Raw genomic sequence first — 21,747 nt, 5'->3', positions numbered from 1 at the left:
AAAAAAGATTGGAAAAAATGTGTCCCTTTCCTGAGCTCATCGATAAACGCTTAAAAAAAGAAAAGTAGTTAACAAATTATTAAGTCTTTACGTTGACTGACGGATTTACAAGATTACATGATTATATATAAACAACAAAATTTTAACAACAGCTTCCTATGTAAAAAGATGTATCCTAAACGCATATAATTAGACACAAGTATACAAGTTTCGGATCCAGGAAAAAGGGTTCTTGAGGGTTGGACCCCCTCGTTAAAAAATTCGTCATTTTATTTTTTTTTATTATTTATTTATTTTTATTTTTATTATTATATTTTTTTTGGGGGGGGGGTCATTTTTGTTTTGTTTGTTTTGTTATGGCAAAATTTAGGTAAAATAAATGACCAAATGTTACGGCCTGGGCCATGAAAATATTTTGGATCGAACCCTTCCATTTTTATAAACTTGTGGATCCGCCTCTAGCACACTCACACTGCTATTACACGGAAATATTTAGCTGAAAACGCATTTGGCTCCGCCGTGCAGATCGATGCACACATGTTATTCCAGAAAGGTGCACCCGGTAGTTTCTGTTTTGTAACTGCAACATATTTTAGTGAAATTAATATTCCTTATTATAAATGTGTTAAATTTTACTTAGGTGTAGTCTGCCCTTTAAATTGCAATTATAAACAATATGATAAAAAGTGAGGTCCTTTCTATTTCCATGCATCATCTGATTTTTGATAAACTCGTTGATACATAAAAGTTTTTAACCGTGAAATGACTAAGTATGTACTAGAAAATTTGATATAATTTCACATTCTTTAAAAAAAGGAAATATTTATGTTCATTTTGTTTCGAACATTTTGCTTCATGGTGTATCCACGTGGTAGTGTTTATTTTTGTATGAAAAAAATTAAATACCGCTGTTAAAAGTCCGATCGCGTGTAGAGGACCTTCATTAAATATTGTGATACCCGTTTAATCTGGTCATTATGACAAGCTTATTTACTTAAATAATTGTATTCATACATTATTTCACACAGAGAAAATCCCGAATACTCTGTCGAAAGTGATACAATAGAGGGGTTTGTAGGAAAACTGGAAACTTGACCACATCAAAATGAATTTTGTCACTACTACAATTTTCTGGACCGTATTTTCAGTTTTAATTCTAAGATCTATTGCGGCACAGATTCCAATCAGCGTAGATCAGAATGGGTACCGTGGACTTACCATAGCAGTTAGCAATAAGATTACAGAAGACAGCGCACTGGTACAGAAAATCAAGGTAAACTGTATAAATGGACTTGTATTTCAGGGAGTCTGAACGTGTTTTTTATTTACTTGCAAGATTCAATCTACTAAGCATACACATTGTACAAGCTTATTCGTGTATTCACTGGGATATCAAATTATCTATTTAACAAAGTCATATCCACCCGTTGGGTAATTCGAGATAAGTCTGTCTGCCACACTTGTCCACCTGTCCCGGGACCTGAGTATAATGGTGGTAGTATTCAAGAAGTAGTTGACACGTCTGTATGATGTAGAGCATATAGCTGTATACACGAGTCAGGATATGCTACCCAGGGGCGTAGCTGCCTATACGCAAATACGCAGTTGCGTACTTTCGGAAAAAGTAACAAAAATAAAAACACACATTTTAAAGATGAAATAAAGGTTTTATGCAATGATTCACTGGGGGCCTTGAGCGACTCCCCCAAGACCCCTCGCCGTAATTTTGCGTACAAATAAAACAGGCCTGGCTACGCCCCTGCTACCATATTATTTCACGGGTTAAAAAACTACAGTCTTTACATAAAACCCAGGAAAATATCTAATATGGTTTTTTTTCAAATTCTACGCGTTGAAGTACTTCCAAATTGAGTGGGGAAACGGCCTCGGACCTCGAAGGGTATGGAAGTAATCCAGAGCATCAACAAAGCAGCCCAGCTGCTAGTAGGACTTACTCTGACTGAGATCTTTGGTCAGGTATCCCAAAGGCTGGGCTTCGCTACCCCCATCTACTAACAGACATACTACATGTAACAGAATCCCCGTAAGGGGCAGTCGTGCGAGATCCGTAAGGATAGTCAAGACCGTAAAAAAACAAAGAAGAATAATGTTTTGTAAGTGAATAAAGGTATTAGCCAGTTTTTGTAAGCAAACATGACTTACTATATGAAAACAAATATATGTGCAATGTGAAAATTAATGTAAAAAAAATCTTGTAAGAGAGGCAACACCACATCTGTATAACATTTTCTCGTTCGATAGAAAAATAAAATTATGGGTCAAATTTCAGTAAATGAATTTGTCTTTCAGGATTGGGTCACTAGTGCATCAATCGTTCTTTATAAAGCAACGAGAAATCAACTTTATTTCAAAGATGTCACAATTGTTCTACCGAAGACATGGACACTGAAGAACGAATACAAGAAAATATCTGGACAAAAATTTCCTCGAGCACACGTCAGAATAGACGAAGAGAATCCGATGGTTGGGAAAACTCCATATGTTTTTGGCCAGACTGCATGTGGTGCGCCGGGACAGTATATTCACTTGACTACCTATCTTTTAAATGCTGGGAAATTTGCAGGATTTGGAGAAATTGGTAAATATATGTACACGTCTAAACAAATAGTAAAAACAGTTTACTGTATATTCAGCACCTTGAAACCTGTACCTCCCTTTACACGATTTACATATGCAACATGTTAGTATTTTCTTATGAATTTTTTAAAAGGATTTTATGAGGGCAGGTTGCTTATTTACTTTCGTTTCTTTGTACGTGTTATTTTTGTTATGTCATGTACTTTATTGTGTGTGCGTGTCTGTTATACCTGTCTTGTCTATATCCTTGGAATATATTCTTTTGATTTTAGCTCGAATCTTGGTTCCCTTAATTACTTTGATGAATCAATTTCTGCATGAGATACTGAGCTGGCTTCATTCCTTGTGTTAAACATGAGGCTACAATAAGTTAGTCTAGTAGAACTTATTGGTTCTGGAATTGGCTTCTTATTTCGACAGCTTTGGTTTTGAGTACTTCTTGTATGCAATTAACTTTTGAACCTTGAAATTCACAAGTATTTGTTTCTAAGATTACTCCTTGAAACACATGTACAGCATACGAATATTTGCAATATTTATTTGATTGGTATTTTTTTTTATTTTTGACTTTCATATTGATGACATAAGAAAATAAAATCACGTTTGACTTGTAGACATGACCTATCACTAATGCGTTCCCAAGGTCTCTTGTGTAAGATGTCATTTTAAATTTGTCCAGTTAATTAATCTGAAGAAGAATTTAAAAGTCAAAATATAGATTAATCCCCTAATAAGATTTCGATAGAGACTACTTTATCATGCAGGTAACAAAATTGGTTTCTTACTCTATCATTCGAATTGTGAACACGTTTATAATGTACAACAGTCACTTTGAGAAGGGCTCTGAACTCCAAATGAATTGTCTGTTGGGTTCTTAAGTAAAATGTAAAACGAAAGTCAAATGTTTCTAAGTGACTTTTCTAAAGAACGCTTTATTTCTCCTTTGTTCTTTGCATGATGAGAAATCTTTATTTATACTTAGTTTCCTTTTGTTAACGCCCAGTCATGCACGTACGAAGCTAATTTTAACTGTTAAGATGTACTAGACGATCTCCATATTCGACCAGTAGTTGTCGCCGCCATGCATGTTGCCCCATGCAGGTCTGGGTGTCAAAAGAATAGGCCTGCAACAGCGTTAAGCTTGTCGTAAATGGCGACTAAATAGTGCTCAGAACCATAGCCGGGGGCTAGGGTGCTCTACCAACAGAGTAACTGGGTTGTGTGCCCAGGTGGTGGAATGTGGTACCCCTGACGTGTTACTTGCTGGGGTTGTCAGGCTATAATACGGAAAACCTGACCGCAAACCATAGTGGTGCACCGTGTTGGGAAAGATGTCACGTTCCTCGCAAGTTAAAGAACCCTACTGTTGTATTCTTCCAGAGTAGGAACCATAGGGCTCCGCCACAGGAGGAGGCTAAATTGCCCGACCCTACCCATCCCTCCCTTTTTCTTGTGGCAATCAAAATTTGTCGACCCTATTATCCGTGTGTCCCTTCCCAATTTTCATTTCATCATCATTTCATGTTTATTTTGTCATCCATTTCATGTTCATCGTCTGAATATAGCTGAAGTATTGCTGCTTGGACGTTAAACCCCAACAATCAATCAATCAATCAGTCAATCGCCGCCATGTTTCAGTTGACCGCTTCTAAAGGATTAAAATAATAACTCGTTATACTAAACATCAACAGTCAAATATAACATGCCGAACGTTTCAAGTCAACAGTTTTATGGTCGGTCATCGATAGCACCTGGTTTAAAGAGAATTGTAAACTTAGCCACTAAAAGCAGCCGTTAGTAAATCAAAACTCAAAATCAGCAAAAACCAAATGTCACAGCACTTTTCAAACTCGGGGCAATCTTTGATCCAAACAACATAAATGCCACAAATAGATTGGCTCCAAGGCCGTCATTGTGAGATCCTCACAGTTAGATAGCCAAGGACACTAATAATCCACACACATATACACGCCGTCTCTGGTTATTTATTTTCAGGAGATGTTTTCGTCCATGAATGGGGACATTTACGTTGGGGGTTGTTTGATGAGTATGCTTCTTATGAAGAAGCCGATCTGGAGAAACAATCTGCTTATTACATGGAAGACGGAACATGGAAAGCTGCAAGGTAATTTTAATCAATTCAGCATAGATTATATTTATCTTTTTTTAAATAAAACCAGGCATAAAAAGTACTCAAACTAACAGTCCATGGATCAGAAACAAAACCCTCTCATAGAGGAATTTTTATGTATACTTGTTTTTTTTTTTGTCTGTTGAAACTGTTAGGTCCCTTTGGTTGTCACTACAACCTTTAAATTAGCTAATTTCTTGACATTCACGAGACATACAATCCAAATTCCTTTTTCAGACAGGATCATTTCTATTTATTTCCATGAAACATTTAGAAGCGGCTTTATGATATTCATGAAAAAATTGTCTTCTACTACAACTTTAATAACCATTTAGAAAATCAACTTAATATTATGGGAAGAATTAGTCTGCATCGTTTTTTCAAAAACGTATGGAACAATCGAACAATTTACAGTTCATGAAATTATTGTTAAGATATTATCAAAATATCCAGAGATAAGCGCTTAAATTTTATCAATCCCCAATCAGAATGGTCCAGAGCATGAAAGTATTGTTTGTTTTTATTTGAACCTCAATAAACTAATATTCACTTATTCACACTAGGATGATTCTAGTATGTCTTTTAAAGAGAGAGTAAACTTTATAGCAAGTTATGTTTAGATTTAGGGAGAAACAACGGTGCAACAATTGAAATATTCTAACATTAATTGAAAAAAACAATATGTACATGAAAAACATACCAAGACTACCGAGAAGAAGAAGTTAACATTATCAATTTAGACTGCATGTGTGTATATATTACTTTGGTAAAGTAGGTGATATTATTTTTTTACACAGTCGATAAGTTTAAACAATATTATCATTGGATAATAACTCAAATATCGTTCAAATAAGTCATCTTAAATACACAAAGTCAACCGAATAGAATTATTTCAATACTTTGGTGTCTTGTGTACTTGTTGCAATGGATAACATCTCAGCAGCTACATTAGGCCAATACCAATTTGAAATAGGACATCCAGCACTGAGAAATTTTATTAGACGACAGTGATAATATCAGAAGGGTCAAAACGATGGTCTTTACTTTGGAGCTTATTTTTGTTTGATCTAGATGTACAGCAAAGGTAACGGGTAGAAATATAAATATAAGGACGGGTGAAAGTTGTGGTATTACTTCTGATGGGATACCGGAAAGGGACTGTATCTTTATACCGGACCAGAATTCACCGGCAGTGGCATCACTAATGGGGCATCAGAATATTTTAAAGGTAAGATACAATGCTCCCAATAACTGTTCTTACGGTCGTACAAATGAAAAGGTGTAATCACTATATTATCAAAAACAAAAACAAAAGATAAAAAACAGGATTATGTTTTTAATTTTCTAAGGAATCAACGTGATGTGTCTATCTCTACCACCCATGGATAATATTTGCTACATGTAGTATTATCGGTAGGTTTTTTCCAGTCATTCTATATTCAGAGATTCTCTTTCTGTAAAGAGTGGTTTAAATTATTTCTCCACTCGAGATGGTAATATTAAATTTTTTAACATGGAGCTTCAGACAGCATGATAAAATTTTAATTTTACCATAGAAAGTGCCGAAATAATCTTAATCAAAAATAGGCTGAAGGAGAATTGGTTTCTCCCATGAAATCTGTAGAAAACTCGGAAATGTAAAATGGCGGAAAAACTCCCACAGAAATTTAATTGCCGCCTGGTAAAAAGTCGCTTGCATTTTTAATCACCGCCTAAGAATAGTAGAAACAAAGTACACACCGTTTTGTTTAATTGATTTATAGCTCATTTACATTTTCTCATTTAAAAAAAAAAGGGCTTCCGAACAGTTTTGTACACAAGGACTTGAGGTCATGAGTTAGATCCAATAAATGGGCAAAAATTGTACTAAAAAGCGATTTTAACTATTTTGTACATTTTACTCTCCATGGTCATACACTGAAAAACCAACATGGATAGATCATTAAAACAGCATTTTAGTACAATTTTTTTTCATTGAATGGATCAAATTGATGACTGTAAGTCCCCGTGGTTTTGTGATGACCCTGACTTATTTTATTTTTTCTTCTCTCTATTCCTTGACTGAAATGTGATTTAACTCTTAACAAAAATAGAAATCCTGTAGTTTTACTTGAAGTGTACTTAATATGCATAAGCAAACAAAATTTAGTTATTATTAAACCAGAGCTTTTCCTCTGTGAATATCTCACTCTTGACAATATATATTGTTATTTTTGTTTAATTAAGAAATGTTTATATCCTGTGGATTGAAATGAACTGAAAGTGTATTTTCTATTTTAAGATGTCACAATTTTGTGATTCCGATGACTCGAGTACCAATGAAGAAGTACGACACAACAGTAAAGCTCCAAATAATCAAAACACGAGATGTAACAAGAGGAGTGCATGGCAGGTCATGAGGGAACATGATGATTTCAAAGGTGATAAATGTCATTAATTGCATACGTATACATTTTTGTAATATAATATGTATTTTACAACCTCTTGGACTTCATCACATTCGAACTGAACCTTATTTTATACCTCTCACTTAACTACACTCGCTTTATGAAGCAAGTTTTGACACTCCGGTTTCTGAACCTACCTCATCATTATAGAAACTTTTGTGGCCACCATTTACCATTTTGGAAATTGATTTCTACTGTCTTTTTAAACCAATTAACTAGTTTGTCTTTAATGTCAAGATGAAGAAAAATGTTCATTTCTTCCAATACTTTTTGTCAACAATGATGCAATTACATGTAATTTGGCTAACATCCTATATCACAAAATTTCGCCATATTTCAAAGACAAATCTATATCGATTATTTCATCTATCTTACATAAAAAAAAATTTCAACTATAAAAGGGTATTGCAGGACCTCGAGATTGAGGACTTAAAGGCTAAACCCCCTGACTGGCCTTGCAATAAACTCCTCGTTCAAGTATGCTATTTCTGGTCACGCCATTATGATAGATTTCAAAAGGAACATTATTTGGCGAGATCCTTTGATGTCAGTTTCCGCTGTGAAGATGACGTACGATCTTTTAACAACCCTAGTTTCGGGGATTTTATAAATTGCATCTACCCCTCACAAAGAACTTGAAATAAAGGACACTACAGACACAATGAAGTCAGTCCCATATCTTGACGTTTCCTTGATCTTAAAGATCGATGGTAAAAGAAAACTGTTGACAAAACTATACGACAAATGCGATTTCTCATTCCGTATTGTCAACTTTTCTTTCATAAATGGCTACATCCCTTCAGCACCTACAATTAGGCTTGTGGAACAAGGTTATACTCCTACAAGATTGAAGCATAACTCGTGCCATAACCATAATTACAGATGTATTATGGCCATCATCATGAGCTTATGGATCGTTACGGTATATCCATCTGCACCTTGAGAACAGATTTGTTCATCGTGTCATAGTTTTCCTTTCCTCTTTTGTCAACCCAGGATTTGACATTTTATGAGCAACTTGGCGGGTGTTTCTAGAATAGTAAAGGACGCTTATCCTGCCAGTGTACCTGGTCCACGCTCCCAGTTTTTGGTGGAGTCCGAGTTACTTCTTGTTTCTTTGTACGTGTAAACGTGGTTATTTCATGTTGTATGCGTATGCTTCCCCTGTCTAGTTTTTTTTATCCTTGTATGACATTCGCTCGCATGTTGGTTTGGAATGAACAGTCAATTTAACACTCAAGTAAAAAGAAAAGTGGTAACCATCTGCGTGTTCCCGAGTTCAGGCATGTTTGTTTTAGGCCAGTAATTGATCAACAATATGACAATTTGTTTGGACTGAGGCAAGATCTTTTGAATAAGAACAGGGATGACACGATTCAAGAAGACAAACAGTCGAAGAGGAGATTTCGGTTTTAACTACGAAGGATTTATATTTGGAAGTAATAACATACATGTTTTGTTAATAGGATAATTAATTGGAGAGGGTGAGTAACCAAAATATGATCACGAGTACCGAAGAACGCATAGATTTAAAGAGTGTGCGGAACTTGTTTCAAGCACGAGTAAAATCATCAAGCGTTCTTTGCACGAGTGATCATATTTTAGTTATTCACGATAACCGATTGATTATCCTATTTATTATATTGATTTTTTTCATAATGAAGAAATAAATCATGGAAGCTCCATTTAACATTGTTTTACCACAGAGTTGCCATTAATTTTGCATTGTTTTTCCCCGAGCGACAGTGATGGGTTAAATAACGACATAAATGGCCAAACCGTGGTAAGACAATGATAAAATGGAGTTTCTGTGATTTATTTCAATTCTTATAGGACAAGTTTCTTCGTATTTTTGAGTAGACGCAGCCTATATGTGTTGCACGAATGTTGGTCTTTTTTACCTTGGATGTGGTCTACAGAGCTCTGAAGCACGTCATATTAAAATTCATCAATATTTGCAACATTAATTTTAAATTATGTGATTTGCGGATTGATATCAAAGTTGTGACGTTTTGGGTCGAAAAAGTCCGAGAGTAAAGTTATCGAAGTCATTTCACAGTGTGAATTATCGAAATTTATTACACTGGGAACATTCGATAAAACTCTGCTATTATCATAATAATAATAGGTTATTAATTTTTTGGAGAGTAAATTATCGAAGTTAAATCTAACAGGAAATTGATCAATACAGAAGGGTACGGGTAGGACTATAAACCTATTTTTTGCCCCTCAAACGAACTCCAAATTTTTGAAAGTAAGTAATATTTAATACACCACACTTGTATTCTATAATCAACAGGCAACACCCCAGGCTCTCCAAGCTTAAATACTACTCCTAATTTTAAAATAGAGATAGAAACCGATCAAGCCATATGTCTGTGTCTGGATGTCTCTGGAAGTATGACGGTACGTAATCTCTGGAATGACGGTGGGTTTGCTCCATAGTGATGTCTTGATAAACAGCAATATAATGCTGGTTTTATAACTACGCGGTAAAATGGCTACAGGTAGCCTGATATTTCTGCTATTGTAAAAGCAATGTTTTAAAGAGTTAGTGGCTCACTTCTCATCTCAACCTCGAAGTTAGAGAAAACTATTTAAATAAGAAGTTGTAGTGTACTCTTAGGCTTGAGTTCATGTGTGGGATAGGCAAAATCGCAATTATTTGTTAAATTTATTGTCCATGAGCATTTAATTTACTAAAAGAATATAAAGGGAACAGGCCATTGGCCTAGTAAAACGTTAAAGATCGCTTACACAACCATTTTAAGGCAATTTTGTTTGTGACATTGTGTAATCTGACTCCTGAGTTCAAGCTCCGAGATATTGCCTATAAACATCACTCTCAGGTAAACCTACAATAATTTGGATACGATTGTCATTTTAAAAAAAAATCTGTCATTTAAAAAAAATCAATACTTTTTGCTGGCTTCAAAATTTAATTAGAACTTACAGATGCTAACTAGAATTTCAACGTTCAAGTTGTTAATTAGCGCCAATGTGTTCTTTTGATCTTTAATATGACTTCAGATTTTTACATGTTAAATTACAGGCAAATAAAAGGAATACCAAAATGTACACAGCAGCATCTAACTACCTTTTAAATATAGTTGCTACTGGAACTTCAGTTGCCGTCGTAACATTTAGCACCAAAGGTAAGATCGTAAACACCCTCCTTCAAATAAATAACCAGACAGACAGAGATAAACTAGTTGCTAGTCTGCCATCAACAACTGGAGGTCGAACTTCTATCGGTTCTGGAATGTTGTCTTGTATCCAGGTAAGCTCATTTTAAGTAATATCATCCTCATTTGTTGTTGCTTAGAAATATTTTACTTTTTAAATGCTTAGGTAAGTCAATATGTCATTGCTTATCTGCTATTATGAAAATTTATGTCGAAAAGTAGATCCATAAACATATTGAACAAAAGTATGCATGTCACTGGTACCTGCCAAAAAATCCTCAGTTTGCAGAGAAGATATTAATTGAACTAAAGTTTTAATTTTGATTTCTTTTTTGGGTTTAAGTATCATATCTGCTTGTTTTTTTCTACTGACTCATGGAAGATTATTTTAATTCTCATATTGACAGACTCTGAATACTAGTGATAGTAATTTGCAAGGATCAATGATTTACCTGGTGACAGATGGTAAGGAAACGAATGCACCTTATATTGCCGAGGTCCAGCCTGTTATCTTAGCTTCCGGTATAACAGTTAACACTTTGGCTCTTGGTGACAAATCAGATGATCAATTAGGTGGCATTTCTAGGGCATCAGGAGGACAAAGCTTTTATTACTCAGAAGATGTGGGGTCTGATACAGTTCTTATCGATGCCTTTGCTGCAACTGCTGTCGGAGAAGACTTGCCAATACAAGTATGTAATTAATTCAAGTATGTAAATAGCAATAATTCACTTTATTGGTTAAAAATACCAAGCATGACATAATTGAGATTTATCTAAATTTGCAAAAGCATTTAGCTTTGAAAAAACAATTTATACTTTCTTTCAAATGCTTCATCAGTTAGTTTTCTATAGTGAAAAAGTAATAATGAATTTATAAACAATTTAGTTCAATCGCCAAACACAATTACTTACAGTGCATGAAAGTCCTTACTAAAAATAAATCCATTATTTTAATTTATATAATGTACTGCGTTATTATCTAAATAAAAGAAAAAACCCTACATTGACATAACATTGACACCGATTGATATACATTTTTATGACAATTTGACTGTTAAATTAAGTTTGTTTTTTTTCAGATTGATAGTAAAAACTTTCTATTATCAAGTAACAAAGCTTATGAACAATCTGTTCTGATTGACCAGACTCTAGGTAGAGACACTGAATTCCAAGTCACATCAGACGGTTCTTCAAGTATCACAATTACGGCAACAGGGTCTGATGGGACAGACCACACCCAAACTAGCAGCAATGGGCTAACAACACTTAAAATTCCTAACTCACCCACAGTAGGTCTTATTTACTTTATTACAATAACTGATTGTTCGTTAATTGCATATTACAAAACTTAATACAAAATATGATTTATATTGTTTCATGCAGTAACCTCTATTCCACTGCATTAGAACCATAAACACAGCTGTTAATTTATAAAAGATATATACAAGGAGTACTCGGAACCAAAAATATGGAAACGGGAAACAAAATTCATTACTGAGGAGTTCTACTAATTACAATAAAGGTAAGGTATTCTCAGCATACTGCACATTTAGTTAAATCGGGTCAGTCATGTCCGACTACTGGGCTAGCTAATACCTTTAGGGAACAGTGGGTATATTTATTTTCGTTTAATTGCAAATCTAGTTATTTGACCAATATCCTTCTGGTAAGAATCCAAAACTGTGTCATTCAGAGGTAAAGCAGATTTGGATGTTGAGTCCATAATTATTCCAACTTATCATGGTCAAGTCTCTGCGGTCGTATCAAGTTGCATTATGTGAAGCATTTTATTTTTAAATGTAAGATGATGCTCATTTGAATAGTCAAATTTATGTATTTTAGTCCCTAAATGTTTCAAAATTTAGACCAAATCACGTTTTGATATTTGAGAGTATGCTTTGTTTTCAGGTTCTGTATTAGTCTAATTCGTTTTCTATGACCAACGTATTCGGTTAGTTGTGTCGATTTTATATAAATACCCTCGAACCAACACTCACTTGGTCATCACTATTTTAAGGAAAAGTTCCGATTATATACTTATTCCATATTTTACTTCTTCTGTTAGAAGGATGTGTATCTTAACATGCTACAATTAGAATAGTTTATATGCTTACTGGCGCATCAGGTTGAAGATTTTAAACCTTCTTTCCTTACCATCATTTGGCCATTATAAACGATACAACGAAGGGAAATTTTGCAACTTAAGTTAATGGAGGAAACTTTTTTTTAAAGTGTCTTAAATTTAAATTTCTTTCTCAGTGCAAGTGGTGGAGGTAATAAATATATAGATATATCTGCTATAACGTGTTTATTTGATAACAATTTTGCTTCTGCTACACTTACTAGTATAAAGAAAATGAACTAGCCCAACGACATTGAGATCAAATGCCGATCTAACATGAACCAAGACCAACAAGACACCAATAACTGACAACTTATAAAAAAATAATTAAACAACGTGGAATCCCATGGAGGGTTTGATTATGATTGCACCAAGGATAACATTAAGTGAGAATGTTTGAGCATGGTAATGCCTAAACGCTACAAGTAAATCAATATAAAAGACTTAAGTGTGAACATTAAATGACTGAAATTCATTTTTCAGAGTCGAGCGGCTGTTGTTGGTCCGACAAGAAGTAAACGAAACACAGCAACGGTAATAGTGTTTACTCACTGTGATTGAATCTACTGCGAAAATGATCATTGTTTATAATTCGAGGATGACCATGCTTAAAATGTACATTTTACAAGATAATTTTATAATCAAAGAAGAGCTGAAATAAATTATTCAACATCTACCTGTAAATACACGGAAGGTATACGTGTAATATTACAGCATTTACTACAGTTGTGAAGCTGAATCAATGCAAAAAATAACACGGTATACAGACGTCATATAACTATACAATGTTTAAACATAGATTTGGATTTTGGCAAAATCATGTGAAAACGTTTAATCAGCATTTTTACGAGTTCTTTACTATACAGCAAAGTTCTTGATAACTGCCCTAAAGTCTCAGTTGCACTTCATATTTTTTAGCTGTTCCATGATGTCTTCTTACAATCATCATACATTATCATCAATGAACGCATAATCCATTACGGTTCATACTTACAAATGTTTTTGTGTGATAATGTGTTATGCTTCTTCTGAATAATTGACTTCCCTTGTTTCCGTTAGTACATTGACATTTTTATGTCTTGAATCATATCATACACACGCTTTTTCATATCATACACACGCTTTTTCATTTCATACACACGCTTTTCTATTCAAAAACTTGTACCCAAGACTTTAAAATATATAGTTAAATTAGAATAAATGTTCTTTGTGTATTAGACAGAAAGTTACAGTGTTTCAGTGACTTCTACATCAAGCAATGAAATACCAGCGGTACTAAATATCCAGTCTAAAACTAAAGTGGCAGGAGATAGTACTATCAACACTCGGTCTTGGCTCTCCAGTGATAGCCATATTTACGGTTCTGGTGTCTTTCCTGTCCTTTACGTATCAGTCATGAAGGGAATGATACCCGTTCTGAAATGTAACGTGACAGCCGTTGTTGAGGGTGCAGAAACAAGTGCTCTACAGTTGAAGGATAATGGCATTGGTACAGTTTAAATTCTAGCATAGATAATTTTTTTAATCCAAAGAAAAAAAAAGAAAACAAGAAAATATTCATTTTGAAAACTGTGTTGAGAATGTATAATGTGTGATGGAAATACTTGAATTTGTTTTGATGTACTAATTTTGAAAGTACAGTTTGCCTTCATAAATTCTAGTTTGAATGAAAATTAAATATTTTTTTTTTTTACAATATTGATTATGAAGTGCATTATCATCATTTTTTGCGAAAGTTATACACATGACAGATTCAAAAAGATGAATGTTAAATAGACTCGAATGAAAGCAAAATATTTAATTGAAATTATTTTTGAGATTCGAATTCAATTTTATATACTAAACTAGCAATGCATGACATCTTTTCAAATTATGTAATATCTATGAGATACGAACTCATTCCCTTTCGCCACCACCCGCCTCGCCACAGAAGTCCAGCAAGCTAACCATTATGCCACCACCCGCCACGCTGCAGGAGTCCAGCAATCTAACCATTACGCCACTGGTCACCGCTAAGATAATGATTAGGCTACATAGTGAATCAGCTGCTGTATTTCATAAATATTACACACCATTATTTTCACTGCGTCAGAATTTGAAAAGACTCCGTGCATCGCTAATTTCCAGTGAAAAATTCAATGTATAACAAGTAATTAGACTTGTGTCATTAATATTAATTATATATTGTTTCAGGATCTGATTTAAAGGAAAATGATGGAATATATTCTGGATATATATTTTCATCAATATTTAAGAGAAATGGACGTCACAGCATAAAGATATACATCCAGAATTTGAACAACATCGCAGAAGTATTAGTTGTTAAAGAGACGAGTCAAATTGTTCAGACATACATTGGTGAGCCGTTTCTAGTACTTATTTTTTTACAAACAATTCTAAACTTGAAATAGTTTGGGTAACGCATTATCACCCCCTTAAAATAAAGGTGTGTTAAAATAGATCATGTATCTGAAGTTTGTAATCCCCAATAACTTGCAAAAGACCATCTGCAAGCGGAACGCCACTCATAAAGGGAATTCGGTGGACATATTTAGGATTAATTATTGATTTTATTTTAGACATTCTGCCAGTTCTGAAATACTTGAAAAACTTAAGTTTTTAAATTGTAAAAGTACATGTAGATAAGGAAAAATATAGGTGTTAGATACCATTAATGAGGCGAATATTTTCTGTTTGGGAAAGTCTGTTAGAAATACATGGTATTCTAGACCAGATGTCTTCTTTTTTCACCTTCTAACAAGTATTCACAATTAACTCCATTGTTATCAGAAAACAGAAAATGAAACGATGAACAGAGAGAACAACATTACAAGGTCCACTAAAACAATAAACGGAAAATCTTTTCCTTCTTAGATTTAGCTATTTTTTTCTTGCTGTAGACAATGTATATTAGTCATAACTATCCTATTCTTCAAAATGCAGCATGTAGATTTCATAGGACAACTTTTTAAATCTCATGATAAATACAGACAGAAACGAAATATTTTCCTTTAATACTTCATTTGACTAATGTTATTTTCTGTCTAACTGTTTATTCTTAAAAAAAAAAATGAAATAAAAACACATTTTCACTAATTTGCGTTCAAATAGCGGTATATTATCATTTGAAACTGAAATAATAATAGTGCATTATGAATACGCTCTTTGTATTTACATATGCATTTTAATACATGTACATATTAATTCATAACAACACAATATTTATATGTTTAAGTCCTAAAAGTTTAATAAATTCAATCCAATACCAATATTTGGCATTTCCATACGTCAATGATATACCACTACCTTTAGCTGTTCAACAAATAACCATTTGCTTATCCTTGTTGCATTTCTTACCTTGATCAAAAGCGTCTTAAATACCTTTAGTTCATTATTTAAAGCATAACAAATGTTTACAAATAATTAGTCTTTACTTCTGTACTCCCATTGTTCGTGGTGCCAACTCGAAAATAACCTGCTATGCTGGTTATTTAGTGTGCACAACAAGATTGAGGTTATTTCTTTATAGACTGAAAAAATACATCAGTCATTCCTTAAAAGTAATAGTACACTTTTCAATAGATACACAATACTCTTTACAATTAGGCTTCTGGAACAGGGTTATGTCGGTAAAAGAATGAAGTCATGAATCGTTACGGTGTATCCATCTGCACTATGAGAACTGATGTGTTCAACGTGTCATAGTTTCCCTTACCTCTTTCCGAACTCATATTTTATTAGCAAGTTAGCGGGTGTTTTTAGAAGAAAAAAAGACGCTTACCCTATTGGTGCGCCTGGTCCATGCTCCCCGTTTTTAGTGGAGTCCGAGCTGCTCATTTACTTTTTTTTCGTCGTACGTAATTTTGGTTATTTTATGTTCTTCGTTGTGTGTGTCTGTTTTTCCTGACTGGTCTTTGTCCCTGAATTACATTCTTATGATTTCCGCTAGAATCTTTGTCCCCTTGATTACTCTTTCCCTGTATTTTTGATATCAATTGTAAATGCTTAATATGATTGTAAACAAACGATACAGAAGAATGCATGTAACAAAAAATGTTATGAATCGGTTAACCAATGGAAAATTCTGCGTGAACGATTTTTTATTATTTTTTAATCCCAAACTACCAATTTGGTGAGGAATTCTTTCAACGCAAATAATTGTCAGGTATTTTATTGTAAAATCTGATGTATTAAGTTGCTATTTAAAACTATTTGAAAAGATTTGAAAACGTTGTTAGAACATATTGGTGTGTATTTTATGAGAATCAGTTCATTTTATGATTATCCGTGGAATAATTAATCAGATTTGACAGACACTTTCTGTTCCAAATCTGGTATGTTGTTTCCTAATACAAGGGAGGTCTTTGTTTTTTTTCTTAATTTTTGCTATTAATTGGAGTTATCGATCTTTTAATGCAAAAATGGGACGTTTGGTATTTATTACCAGTTGGGCAACTTGAAATGCAGTCAACAGAAGCTTCTCACATTCTGATATGGTATATTCTAAAATAATGAAACAAAATGAAGGTCAAAGATTGAATTTAATAATAATTGATTTCATCATTCTGTAATGGATAATTTGTGCATCATCCCTTTGATACCTTGAAAAGTATTCAACGAAATCTTGCAGAAAAAATCTGGTTTGCTACTGATTTGACATCCAATTATCTTTGTTGCTTGCTTCGGTGCTATCTTGGTGATGAATTATTAAGTCTTTTTGCATTTTACTTATCTGTATGTTTTACTTTTTTTCTATGAGATAAAAAGATTTACATTTTAATGTACAATTTCGAAATTAGTAAGGCTTTACAGTTAATTGCGTTTATCGTCAAAAGGTACTTCAAGCTTCATTTTTATTTGATATTGAAAATGTTTTAGGGCTTGGTACTGAACTGGTTGGCAGTTTCCAGCGTGTTTTACTTTCAAGTGAGGTAGAGATCACAAATTATACAAACACCCCTTTACCAGACAGTATAACACCTTCCAAGATAACCCTAAAACTGAAATCGATAGAATCTGGTGACGACACTTTGAAAGCTGTTTTGGAATGGAAGGCGGTCGGTGATGACTTAGACGTAGGAACAGGTAATTTGTTTGATTAAATGTTTTTGAGATAGATGACTTTTTGTAATATTTTTCAACGGATTTTTTCTGAAGTTGATTTTTTTGTCACTTTTTGCATTTATTGATTTCGAGTATTATACCTTTTTAATAGCGAAAATTTGACTATAAAGGAAAATCTGATTTGTTGTCTGATTGACAGCCTCTCGTTATTTTTTTGTTGTTGTAGTCTATGTATGACGTTATGGTTTCAAACAACTATCAAATTTCCTAGACGTTGCAAAATATTGTATACAGATATATATTTAATGAGTAATTGTAGTTGTTATAAAACAAAGACTGAAATATTATCTGATAGCCTATGTAGGTAGCTCTGTATTCTGAGAACGAATCCGTCACTACTTTAAAGGTGTTGTAATACATTTTAAAGTAAACGACTTCAGACATGCATTTTAATTTTTTTAGCAAAGGAATACGACGTGAGAATGAGTGCCAGTTTCTCACAAATCCAATCTAGTCCAGTACAAGCACGAAAAGTTGAACAAAATGTTCCTGTACCCAGCAGTGCGGGTCAGCTGCAACAGTTAGTTCTGGTATTTCCTGACACTGCAACTACACAGTATGTTATAATACGTGCTACCGACGATAATGGAAATAACGGGGAATACTCTAATAGTGTGTCTATATCTAAACTTACAGATCCCAACTGGACACCTGGTCCAGACAGCAATATTCGTATTACAGACACAATTGTAGCTGGATGTATAGCTGGAGTCATTTTACTCATCCTGTTTGCGCTTGCAATATGCCTCATAAGACAGTGCTCTTCAAGAGTAACAGATACAACGAATTCGAAAAACGATAAAAAGAAAACAATTAAACACTCTCCCAAGAGACATCGCGAAACAAATCATACCAAAAAGCGTCAAGAAATACATGATAGGCAAAGATATAACGAAGCTTCTTTTGATTACTTTCAAGATTATAGTTTTTATTATGGAAATAAGAGGTAGGCGACATATGGTTTAATTAAACTTGATATACAGAAAGGTATTAAAAACATTATATTCATAATGAAACATTTAGAACACCCCTTAAAACAAACTTGAGATCGGGAATACTGTGTTGTTTCTGCATAACAATTGATTGCCATAATGACCGAAAGAATAAATGAGAAACAAAGATATTCAAAGACTGAAGTCTTCAAAGTCGCTAATTGTCAAATTTTATCTGCCACTGATTTTGGCTTTCTTTCAACATCCCGGCGAATTAAATGCTTTACTAAACTTAGCTCCCAATCAATCAGTGATAGTTTCAATGTATGAACTTGGTTCAGAATTTTAAAAAAAATCACAAATTTGACTGAGCTGAAACTTGAAGACTTTAGGTAGATTGATATTATACATTCATGTTCTTTTCAATTTCACATCTTTTGACATATTGTACATTTGTGCATTACTAGCAAAATAAGAGTTTTCCTTTTTCGGAAATAATTTATACTTTACATTTTATAACGTTTCAAAGCTTATGTCGGTTTTGAAAGCTCATTAGAGCTTGTGTTGTAATGTTTTATATGTACCGACTTTTAGACATTGAGCTTCGTTGTGTAACGCAACAGTTCGACCATCGGCTAAGATCAACAATCTTCAAGCGAAGTTGCGATATGCTCTAAATTTAAAATCGGGTGTCTTCGTAACCGTTATGACCTGAATTTTTCTCCATCGAAACAACTCGGAGACAGACTAAGGGTTGAATCTCATCTTATAATCTTTTAATGTAAACTTCCCGATCTCTTACAAGTAAAAACATACGTGGAACACATTTACCATAATATTTAATATTTAAAATGTACATTTTGATCTCGTAAAAAGCTAGAATTGTACATGTAATATATAATTATACAAATCATATACAAATGTTCAGTACTGAAATTACAAGTGCATGATTCACTTACAAGATTAGCGACTGAAAAATCAATGAAAATATTCATTTGAACTCTGGTTTAAAATCGTGTACCCGAATTAAATAAGGAGTGTTGACGCAGGTTGATCATGGCTTTTGAATTTTTAAAGATGATTTATTTCTGAATAAAATCATGACTGGTTGTGGAAGAAATCACTAATGCAACGGGTTTCTTGTGTTTCATTATGAAACGGAACGGGAGTCCATTTATAATAACACCTGTACTTCCTATTATACAATTAATAAAATGTATAATTTATGCTTATTGGTGGTGAATCATTAGCCTTCAATGTTCCATCAAAAATATAAGCCCCAAACTGTAGAAGAAACATTAAAGTGAGTAAAGAAGTATGTTCTGATACGGTGTCATTCTATTTGGCAAAGGCTCAAAATGTGATGAAAATTCAACGATCTTTGACATTTCTATACATTTCAAACAAATCAGCACATAGGAAATAGCACTGAATGCAATCAGAACAAAACAAATAGAAACTGTAAGTGTGATTTTTTTTTTTAATTTAACTCCGTCGGATTTGCCGCTGGAAATTAGAAAACTGATGATTTAAATGTTACTCAGAGAAATACGGGTTATAACAAATAACATAAGAATACAGGTATAATTAATAAAAACGTCATGTCAGGTTTGGTTGAATATTTGATTAACGCTGAAACAAATTGTATTGTTCTTTACATCAGACACAGACAAACATTGTACATAAATGAGCCTTAATATGATAGAATGTGCATATTGTCTAAATGAAGGATTTCACATATTAAATCCTTGAAGGTCCATCTCTTCCTAATCCCCTCAAACGATATTTGTTAAATTTGATAGGAAATTGGGCATCATGTATACAGATATTCATAAAGGGATAAAGTTATTGTTGGAAGACATTGAACTTGAAGGTCATGCATTTAACTGCATACAAGTGGGGGTATTCTCTGTGAGCTTGCTTAAATTATTTCTAGGTTTTTTTTTCAAAACCAAATTTTGAAGAAAGACAGAATTTAAAGGATTGATAAATTAGTTCATATAATGACAACCCATTAAAAAAAATAATTTGGTTGAAAATAATAGATAAATATTCAATTTTTCAAAATTAACGGACCCATGGGGTCATACGAAGTTACTACACTTGCATTACGCCTACCAGAAGCCGAGCCGTCTTCTAAAGAATTAGATGATGCACTCAATTAATTTTATACCATTAGTGTTTTTTGTTTGTGTTTTTTTTGGTTTGTTTTATTTTGTTTTGTATTTATTTTTTTTGAATAGCAGGAATGACAACTACTAGTATCCGTAAGTAGTCAATTGACTTGTTTCAATGACTAATTAAGAATGGTTATCTAAACTTTAGAAGGGGAAAATTATAGGAACCGGTATTATCGGGAACGGTAATCTAAAAGAGCATAATCGTGGAAAAACAACAAGACAAAAAAAACCCAAAAAAAACAGCCACAACAAAGAACATGAAATAACCAAATTAAAAGATAGAAAATGATTAAATAAGCAAACTGGACTACACTACAAACTGGTAGCATACATCAAATTCTAGGCATTATTGAAAGATATATCTTTTTCATTTCATACAGAGATAATTCGAAAAAGGAATTACGTTCACTTACTAAGGAAAAACTTTAAACATAGGCGCTCAGATATACCTCTATGTATGTATTATTAAGTATCTAGCTGCTTGTAAGAGGATAATAACTAATACTTACTTGACAAATAGAAAAAATAAAAGTCATTAACTTTTTCCGAGCTTATTTTTGACACTTAACAGTTATAAAAGAGAAAAAAAAGTATTTCACAAATTTCATATTAAAAACACTTGCACATAGTATCAACATCAATGTGTTAAAGTCTTAATAAGTGACATTTTTATATAACAAGAGTTCCCAGGAGTCAGAATTGCTCACATGGTTATTTTTTTGCATTGTAAGGGCAATAAATCTAACAAGGAGTTGTCCAAAACTTTTGACCCCAAGAAGACTTTGGTGAGACTTATCATAAGGATTGTTTCATCACGAAAGTTTCTATTTATCTTTTATCTTTCAAGATATTTATTGGCTGAAAACCTCTATAATATTTTTTCCCTTTCAAGGGCAATTACTCTAATAAGGACTCAAAATAGACTTTTGTAGGCGATAAAATAAGAATAATTTTGGCAATTTAATGACTTTGGCTAAACCTAATGCTTTTGGAGAAATATGAGAAAAACTTCTGTCTGACCCGTAT

General features: G+C 33.4%; 1 protein-coding gene across 1 annotated transcript; it reads left to right on the top strand.

Annotated features, from left to right (window-relative positions):
• The first annotated feature begins 903 nt into the window (after positions 1 to 903).
• On the top strand, positions 904 to 19,723 carry LOC148629211 (calcium-activated chloride channel regulator 1-like). Its single transcript, XM_088546138.1, is given in 15 exon segments — positions 904 to 1,273; positions 2,311 to 2,599; positions 4,594 to 4,723; positions 5,801 to 5,957; positions 7,011 to 7,149; positions 9,476 to 9,582; positions 10,229 to 10,456; positions 10,769 to 11,053; positions 11,443 to 11,652; positions 12,969 to 13,019; positions 13,704 to 13,974; positions 14,679 to 14,843; positions 17,364 to 17,570; positions 18,012 to 18,550; positions 18,552 to 19,723. Coding segments are annotated over 15 exon segments (2,970 nt in total). The 5' UTR covers positions 904 to 1,105; the 3' UTR covers positions 18,576 to 19,723.
• Positions 19,724 to 21,747: the final 2,024 nt, after the last annotated feature.

Source organism: Perna viridis, chromosome 1 (assembly GCF_037379345.1).
Source record: "Perna viridis isolate PV_CMFRI_1.1 ecotype Kerala chromosome 1, ASM3737934v1, whole genome shotgun sequence".
Taxonomy (NCBI): Eukaryota; Metazoa; Mollusca; class Bivalvia; order Mytilida; family Mytilidae; genus Perna; species Perna viridis.
The sequence above is the reverse complement of the archived record's forward strand: the minus strand, read 5'-3'. Positions and strand labels throughout refer to the sequence as shown.